General features: G+C 47.2%; 1 protein-coding gene across 1 annotated transcript; it reads left to right on the top strand.

The window, feature by feature from the left end:
• Window positions 1-1,448: 1,448 nt before the first annotated feature.
• acta2 (actin alpha 2, smooth muscle) lies at window positions 1,449-8,700 on the top strand. The gene is made up of 9 exons (XM_080834900.1): window positions 1,449-1,489; window positions 3,686-3,860; window positions 4,566-4,694; window positions 5,949-6,059; window positions 6,265-6,349; window positions 6,482-6,643; window positions 6,907-7,098; window positions 7,313-7,494; window positions 7,833-8,700. The coding sequence occupies exons 2-9, from the start codon at window positions 3,732-3,734 to the stop codon at window positions 7,974-7,976; spliced, it is 1,134 nt and encodes a 377-aa protein (XP_080691026.1). The 5' UTR covers window positions 1,449-1,489; window positions 3,686-3,731; the 3' UTR covers window positions 7,977-8,700.

The raw sequence follows: 8,700 nt of genomic DNA, 5'->3' as shown, positions 1-8,700 counted from the left end.
GTAGAGTAGAGTAGAGTAGAGTAGAGTAGAGTAGAGTAGAGCAGAGCAGAGCAGAGCAGAGTAGAGTAGAGTAGAGTAGAGTAGAATAGAATAGAGTAGAGCAGAGCAGAGCAGAGCAGAGTAGATAGAGTAGAGTAGAGTAGAGTAGAGTAGAGTAGAGTAGAATAGAATAGAATAGAGTAGAGTAGAGTGGGGTAGAGCAGAGTAGAGTAGAGTAGAGTAGAGTAGAGTAGAGTAGAGTAGAGTAGAGTAGATTAGAGACCTGAGCCCATGACAAAAAAGGTGGAAGACACAGAAATAGAACCCATAGTGTGCTGCTTTCATTCAACACCTGAGGCCCTGGCTTGGGTTTTTCAGTGATTCAATGCAGATGTGACATTAACATTTATTAATTTAGTGCACACTTTTAATCAAATTCGCTTAAAGGATAGACATGCAGTCTCATCAGCCGTCTATGTCACGAAACCACTAAAATAGTCAACGGTGAGGAATTATACCCGTGGAAGTTCAGAGATGTCTAAGTGACACTTAGTTGTTGACGTTTGTAGAGATATGTACGCTTGTAAATGTGTTGATTATCAAGCCAAGCCAATGCAAGTCATCATGTTATCAGTAAACAACAATTCCTGAAGTAGCTGTTAACAACTCAAAGAAGAAATGAGAAAAATGACGTGAAATCGTTCAGCTGTCTGCACTGTTAAAAATAATGTTGGCGGTATGCTTAGAATGTAGGAGTAACATTTCCTGGAACTGATGGAATACTTGATCTGACTGAACAATTTCACTCGCACGCAGCTGCAGCCAATCGCTGTTGGCATGACAACTGGGGCTGAAATGGATGTGATCTTAGGACATTCGGATGTTGCCCCCTTTGTCTTGACCTAAGACCCCCCCCCCACACACACACACATACTTACTCTCCCTCTCTCTCTCTCACACACACACACACTAACCTTATCCACAAATTGATATTTACACATATACATACCTCAGTGAACACTCTTTGCAGGTGTCACAAAGTTCACATGTGCATGACGTGTGTGTAATTTCTTTAATTAGGCTGGAGGTAACGAGAGGTTAAGAGCATGAGTGTGTGAGTGTGTGTGTGTGAGTTGAGTGCTAAGGGGGTGCAATCCTCATTCTCTGTTTATATTCCAGGATGAGAGAGAAAAAAAAGTGGGGGAGAGTAAGAGAGAAGGACAGAAAAGAAAAACTGCGCCTGTGGAATGCCCAGGAGGACGATCCAGTGTGGAGCACTGAGGGCCCCCAGAAACGCCCGGATTGGAGTGCTTTCCTGCGGCCATCCCTATAAGGCTGTGCTGGAGCACGGGAGCGGCACTGAGCGTGGCCCCGGCTCCATGTTTGGGCTGTGGGAGGGGGCAGCAGAAGGCCTGTGGGGGCCCAGGACTACTTAAGAGCCGGCCCGGTTGCCATGTGGCACACCATCACCAAGTGGCCAAACACACCGCCCCGGCTCGGCACTGTCAGGGTGAGTCATGCTCTCTCCATCCATCTCTCTCTCTATCTCTCTCTTTCTTAGTCTCTCCCTCCATCTCTCCTACCTCCTACATCTCTCTGTCTCTTTCTCCATCCCTCTCTCTCACTGCCCACATCTCTCTCCCTGTCTTTCTTTCTCCATCCCTCTCTCTCTCACTCCCTACATCTCTTCCTGTCTGTCCTTCTTGCAATCTCTTTCGCCAGTATCTCTCTCACTTAATCTCTCCTCTTGAGCACCCTGTTGTTCTCTCAGCGCCTGTTTAAATCTCCACCTGTCATGTAAGATTAGTGGACACCACTGCGCTTCTGTGGTTTGGGAGATGACAGGCACACGGCACTGACAACCACTTCTAGAGTCATTTCATTTAAACTGTGTGGTCTGTTATGAAAGTGTGCAGCAATACTAACCTGATTGAGAAAGACACAAGGATCCATCTTCTGTTTTTTTGTTGGGCTTTAAGTAGGCTGCTTCAAAAGGAGTTTTAATCCCAGAGCAAGTCTGGCAGAGCAGCAAGTGGTGCCTGAGGCAGGATCTTGAGGTGGGGCACGGTAGATGTTGATGTTGGAGGAAAGTGAAACCTCCCTGGTGTGGTTGGTAGCCGCCTGAACCCCTTTGATCTTGAAATGCATCCTTCAGTGAAGTTTGCACTTGTTTACCCTGTTGCATTAAAGATGGCTGGACTATCAGTGCGCTGGCCAGGAGAGATAAGGCACTCAAAAACAGCCAGTTCTGTCGAAGGAGTTGTGTTCATTGCAAAGAAAGTGCTTGGATGCCTTGAGCCAGCCAGGGCCTTGTGTGTTTGTGGGTGTGTGTGTGTGTTTGTGCATGTGTGTGTATGTGTATGCAGATTGGAAGGGAAGTGAGGAAGAGTTTCATCCAAGCAGCACAGCCTCTCTCTCCTTCTCTCTCTCTCTCTCTCTCTCTCTCTCTCTCTCTCTCAGGGCCAGCTCAGGGTTTGCAGGAAAAGCTCTGGACTGAGCTCAGGACATTGGCCCTTTTGATTTGCAAGGTTTATGACTAAATATGGTTCTCCAGGATTCCTACGTAGGTTTTAGGGAGAGAGAGAGACTGCCCTCTCCCACCCATCCCCTCTCTCTCTTTCTCTCTCTCTCTGTCTTTCTCTCTCTCTGTCTCGCTCTCTCATCTCTTTCGCTCTCTTGCTTTTTCCCTCTCTCTTTTTTTTCTCTCTCCTCCTCTTTTGTCATCAGCCACAGCAAGGAGAGCCAGTCAGGGAGGGCCAGAGAGAGAGAGAGGGAGAGGGGAGTGAGTGTGTGTGTGTAGTCCATGGTCAGCCATAACTCCCTATCACTTCCAAATTAGGAAGTTTTTCCCCATGGTGCATAGTTCATTCATTTGGGACTCTAGTGGAAGCTTGTCAAGGGCAGCGGAGGGACTGGATGTCATGCTTTACATTACATTACTTGAACTTATTAGTCCTTTATTTAAAAAATCCTGTTTTTAAGGGACTAACCTTTATTATGCAGAAATGGATCTGGCCATAGGTGTGGATGTAAGGATGTGGAGTAACCTGGTGACTTATTTCCCAGATGGATGTACATTTTTTTGAGGTTTTCGAGGTTTAAAGTTTAAGTTTATAAATTGTATGCATACTTTTGTTTTTAGGAGGTGGCAATGCCTGTAGTAGTGTGTGTGGAAGTTTGACTAGTTGGACTGGTAACATTGATGATTTTCTGTGCTGAAGGGTGTGGTCGCACACACACACACACACACACACACACAAACGCACGCGCACACGCACACGCACACGCACACGCACACACACACACACACACACACATACACACACACACACGCACGCACACACGCACACACGCACGCACACATGCACACACACACACACACACACACACACACACACACACACACACACACACACACACACACACACACACACACACAGCCAGGTATTTTTTCTTATATTTGAATCATTGTATCGGAGTAGCGTTTCCAGTCCTGCAGCTTATCTTCCAGGCCTTTGAACCTAAATGTGCATCGGCCCTAGGGATAGTTGACCCTCTCAATGCCCCCCAAATACCAGCTGTGGTTAACCACTCTCTCCCCCCTGTTTGTGCCAGCTGTTAACCTCCCTCTTTCATTGTGTGCGTATGTTTTGTGTGCTTGTGTGTGTGTCTGTGTGTGTGTATGTGTATGTGTGTGTGTGTGCAGTGATTGTCTCCTGGGAGATTGAGGAAGAAGGAACCCTGCGTTGAAGATGTGTGACGACGAAGAGAGCACCGCACTCGTGTGTGACAATGGCTCTGGTCTGTGCAAGGCAGGCTTCGCCGGGGACGACGCCCCCCGAGCCGTCTTCCCCTCCATCGTGGGCCGTCCCAGACACCAGGTGAGGCTCCACTGCAACCATAAAATACTTGTGCTCTTAAAAAGGGTTTTAAATGGAGTGGATTGTAGCCCCATGTTAGTACATTCTCAAATTCCTTAGCATTTAAAATACAGGATGGATCTCAAAATATGCCATTGCATTTTCTAAACCATTGTAGGCCCTTTAAATGACATTTAAGAATTTTTTAAACACCAATAAATGAAAGGATTTTCTAAGTAGCTGGTGTAGTTGGGTCAAACAAATAGGGTTGTGTTTCTTGGCTCGTTCCTTGGAAGGCTTTGACGTTTCCCACTGAAGCCTCCCACTGTGTCTGCCATCATCACAACAGTATCTGTGTCTAAGGCCCGCTTGAGAATAGTTTCAAAGCTGTCTTCAGTACACTTCCTGCTAGCAAACGCAGTCCTCTCCCTCTCAGGGAGAAAAAAAGAAAGCATGGCCTTTGTTCTGTGAGAAAAATCTTTGAACGTGTACTTTTAGTTTTTTGATTTGCTTATGTTGGTAATGGGCTTGACCCGCGAGTGCTTTGGATGAGTTTTCAAAGTGAGAACATTGAACCGCCATTTTTGTTTCTTTCATGAGAACATCATAGCATTTGGCAGGAGATTCTCTTGGGTGAAATCCAGTTCCTAAGCTAGCACTTGATGTCTAAGTGGCTTTTTTGAGGTGCTGTGTTTGAACCTCTTTCTGTTTTGTCTCTGTCCACAGGGTGTGATGGTCGGCATGGGGCAGAAGGACAGCTACGTAGGTGACGAGGCCCAGAGCAAGAGGGGTATCCTGACGCTGAAGTACCCCATCGAGCACGGCATCATCACAAACTGGGACGACATGGAGAAGGTATGCCCACACACAGGGTGATTCACTATTCTCCTCTGTGCTACACAGACAACAGACCCATAGTATCCACAGACCAAAGGTTCTAAGTTCTCCAAGGGGTCATTGGCATAAAGCAAATAACCAGCAAATGGGTACTTGAAATAAACAGTCACCTCAATCTTCTAAGTGAAAACTGAAAGGGTTTAAATACACATGCTTGGCAGAGAGCTTTTACGGTTCCTACTCCTGCGCCTGGTGTTTCATTCCAGCTGGAACCACTTTACCTTCCTCGTGCTGATAGACTTTCTGTACACAAGTACCCCTGTAAATGGATGTGAACCCAAACGACACATATTGGACTGACTCTGTGTCTAAAAATAGATAGATTCCACCACTAAGTCCATTACCCTCTTTGCCATTTTGTTTGTGAACACCGTCCCCTGGGTGTCCCAGAATCCCCCTCAATTGCTCCTCCATTTTCACAGAGAGGGCAGATAACAGATAACAGTGAGTCATCCGTTGGCCATGTTTACACACACAAGCCGTCATGGTGGCCTGGCTACTGCCTGTTCTGTGAGCATATTCAGGCAGGTCAGAGTTTGTAGTGGCCTGTTGTCTGAGAGAGACAGACAGAGAGAGAGTTTTGAATTGTGTGACTCATCCAGTCACAGAGAGACAGCCTGGCTCCGCTTTCCCCTATCGCTCCGAGCTGGGTCTGGTTATGCCGGTCGCAGATGCGCGCCGCAGATGGTGTTGTTTGTGCGCTTGGTGAACTAAGCACCTAGTCTGCTTCTCGTTGTCAATGTGGTTGGAGAGGCATGCGTGCCAAAATCGTAACACAAACACACTGTGAAATAGCTTTAGTAGTCGTTGGCAGAAGTCGACAGTCAGCAAGAGATCATTTCAGAAAGTGACAAGTATTGGAGTCTGATTCTGGTCTCATCTGGGCCTAATGAGGGTCTAATCAGGGCCGGCTGTTCAGCTTCCCTCTGGGACAATGTTAGTGTAGGGGACACTAAATCTGTTCACACAAGCTGATTCAGGGAACACATGCTTCAGTTCTCCATGGGGCGTGGGTGGCTTGTTTGGTGTCGGTTTTGTGTGTGTGGGGGACTTAATGTGTCTTTTGTATGTATGTATGACTCGACTCCTCTGTGTGTGTGTGTGTGTGTGTGTGTGTGTAAGTATCTATATGTGTATAACTCTCTCTCTCTCTCTCTTCCCATGTGATGGTGTGTGTGTGTGTGTGTTTGTGTGTGTGTTTGTGTTTGTCAGATTTGGCATCATTCCTTCTACAACGAGCTCCGTGTGGCCCCAGAGGAGCACCCCACCCTTCTAACTGAGGCCCCCCTGAACCCCAAAGCCAACAGGGAGAAGATGACCCAGGTAAGGAGGGCAGGGGGTTACCTCAATCACACCACTAATCCATAATGACAAATGACAGTTATCTTAAATGGCAAAGGCTGAGAGGCAAGAACAAATGTGTATACCCATCAATATGTTGGCACATTGTCATCTCTTTAGATGTTCTTAACAAAATAACTTCATAAAGGACTTTGCATTGACACTGTGGTTCCCATTGCTCCTCTAGATCATGTTTGAGACCTTCAACGTACCAGCCATGTATGTAGCTATCCAAGCTGTGCTGTCCCTTTACGCCTCTGGCCGTACAACAGGTCAGTAATGCTCACGTATTTTCAGCCCCTGTGTGGCCTCATCCTGTGTTTGGTTGCAGATCACTTCATTGCCTCTTCACTGATTCTCATGAGATTCTCCATTGAACCCCTATGTTGCTTGTTTGTCCTCAGGAATTGTCCTCGACTCTGGTGATGGTGTCACCCACAACGTGCCCATTTACGAGGGCTATGCCCTTCCCCATGCCATCATGCGCTTGGACCTGGCTGGCCGTGATCTCACCGACTACCTCATGAAGATCCTGACTGAGCGTGGCTACTCGTTTGTGACCACTGGTGAGTGGACTGACATCCTGACACACTTTGTCGCTGTGCTGCGCAGATATTCACAGCCATTAATAGTTTTCAGTGATGCTTGAGAAGGTAAATGGTTCAAATTCTATCCCATCTGGAAGGAGAACGTAAACATTTGAAATTCTATTGTGCTATATTAGCTTAAGTCATGTTTGAATTCCCAGGCTTACCAAATACCATGGTTTCGATTTAAAAAGAATTATTCACTACATCTGAATCTCTCTGGTCTTTTTCACAACCTACAGCGGAGAGAGAAATTGTCCGTGACATCAAGGAGAAGCTGTGCTACGTGGCTCTGGACTTTGAGAATGAGATGGCCACCGCTGCCACCTCCTCCTCCCTGGAGAAGAGCTACGAGCTCCCTGACGGACAGGTCATCACCATTGGCAACGAGAGGTTCCGCTGCCCCGAGACCCTCTTCCAGCCTTCCTTCATTGGTAATATGCCTCCCCTTCTTCTTTTTCTTTTCCTTCTCTTCACCCTTGTTCATTCCATAGTTCTTAATTGAAATACTTTTTTCTCTTGATCTTGGTTTTCATAACATAGCCATGTTTTAATAAAGTTTTAAAGAATGGGATGTTTTTTTCCCCTCTGATTTGAAAGCTCTCTGTTTGTTTAATCCTGAATTCTGACTTCTGAAATCCTCCCCAGGTATGGAGTCTGCTGGTATCCATGAAACCACTTACAACAGCATCATGAAGTGCGACATTGACATCCGTAAGGATCTGTACGCCAACAACGTCCTGTCTGGCGGTACCACCATGTACCCTGGTATTGCTGACCGCATGCAGAAAGAGATTACCGCTCTGGCCCCCAGCACCATGAAAATCAAGGTAACCAACCAATCCTGCCTCTTTCTGATTCCTGATTCCTCTCTGTGTCTCTTATACTCTCTGACCTTTGTAGACAAGCATGCGCTGTAGGTATTACATATTGCATCCATTTTGAGCTTTCTACAACCCCTCTGCAACCATTTATGAATTTGTTAAAACATCTTTCATCATTTCTTTCAGAGAAAATGCATGTGTGATGTACAGGCTAATTAGGAAGTTGAAGGCCTCTTGTGTTTAACGTACATTATCTTTTCACTTATAACTAGCTCAGGTGTTGTTGAATGCTGGACCTGACTGTACCTGATCTCCCCTGCTCCTCTCTGTCTCTATCCTCCCAGATCATTGCCCCACCTGAGCGCAAGTACTCCGTCTGGATTGGTGGCTCCATCCTGGCCTCCCTCTCCACCTTCCAGCAGATGTGGATCAGCAAACAGGAGTACGACGAAGCCGGCCCCTCTATCGTGCATCGCAAGTGCTTCTAAACGCACCCAGAACCCCTCGTCCCTTTTCCCCTCCTGACCCTACTCCTGCCCCAAACACCGCATCTTTCCTTTTGCCCCCCAACCCAACCCCCCCCACCCCTCCACCATCTCTACGGTCTTGCTCTTGCCTGTAAACTGTGAACCCATAGAGCCCCCCCCCCCCCCCCTCCCCTCCCCTCCCCTCCCCCGCCCTTCTCCTTCTGTGTCCTCTTAGCACTGCCCTCACCTGTGTGAATGTGTTTTTTTCTCTCTCTCATTTTGATGTTCTTATTTTGTTGTTGTTTTGGACGAATAAAACAAACAAAAGCTTGAAAGGTGCTGCCGATATGAAATTGTTGGGGGATTTCTTTCCTGTGCGGGCATGTAGGCATGATAAGAATCCAGAGTTACAGAGGGCTGGTGGGAGGTGGGGGAGGGGGGGTGGGTGGGTGTAACACAGTTCACTTGATAGGGCCTTCATGGCAGTTGGTTCTGGTTCAGAACCTAAAGGGGTCGGTTCTGGCCAGGCTCTGGTCCAGAGTCAACTGTGATCCGGGTTAGGGTTAGCAGTTGCTGTTACAGTACCGACTCTACTGTACTCAATCCTAAAAGGGGTTCTACTCATGAGCTCCCTCTGGTGGTCCACCACCAACACTGTACCCCTGCCGCATTCTGAACGTGAGGTTAAAGTCTTGCTTGTGCTCTTTCACTACTGTATGCTTCCAAGTGTGGAAAGGCAGTTTTG

Source organism: Sprattus sprattus, assembly GCF_963457725.1.
Source record: "Sprattus sprattus genome assembly, chromosome: 3".
NCBI lineage: Eukaryota > Metazoa > Chordata > Actinopteri > Clupeiformes > Clupeidae > Sprattus > Sprattus sprattus.
The sequence above is the reverse complement of the archived record's forward strand: the minus strand, read 5'-3'. Positions and strand labels throughout refer to the sequence as shown.

What these genes read in the sequence shown, in the direction of transcription:
- acta2 (XM_080834900.1), top strand. Translation starts at nt 3,732, where the DNA reads ATGTGTGACGACGAAGAGAGCACCGCACTCGTGTGTGACAATGGCTCT. An exon ending in ACAGGGAGAAGATGACCCAG is followed by an intron (nt 6,060 to 6,264) that starts GTAAGGAGGGCA and finishes TTGCTCCTCTAG; the next exon opens with ATCATGTTTGAGACCTTCAA. An exon ending in CCAGCACCATGAAAATCAAG is followed by an intron (nt 7,495 to 7,832) that starts GTAACCAACCAA and finishes CTATCCTCCCAG; the next exon opens with ATCATTGCCCCACCTGAGCG.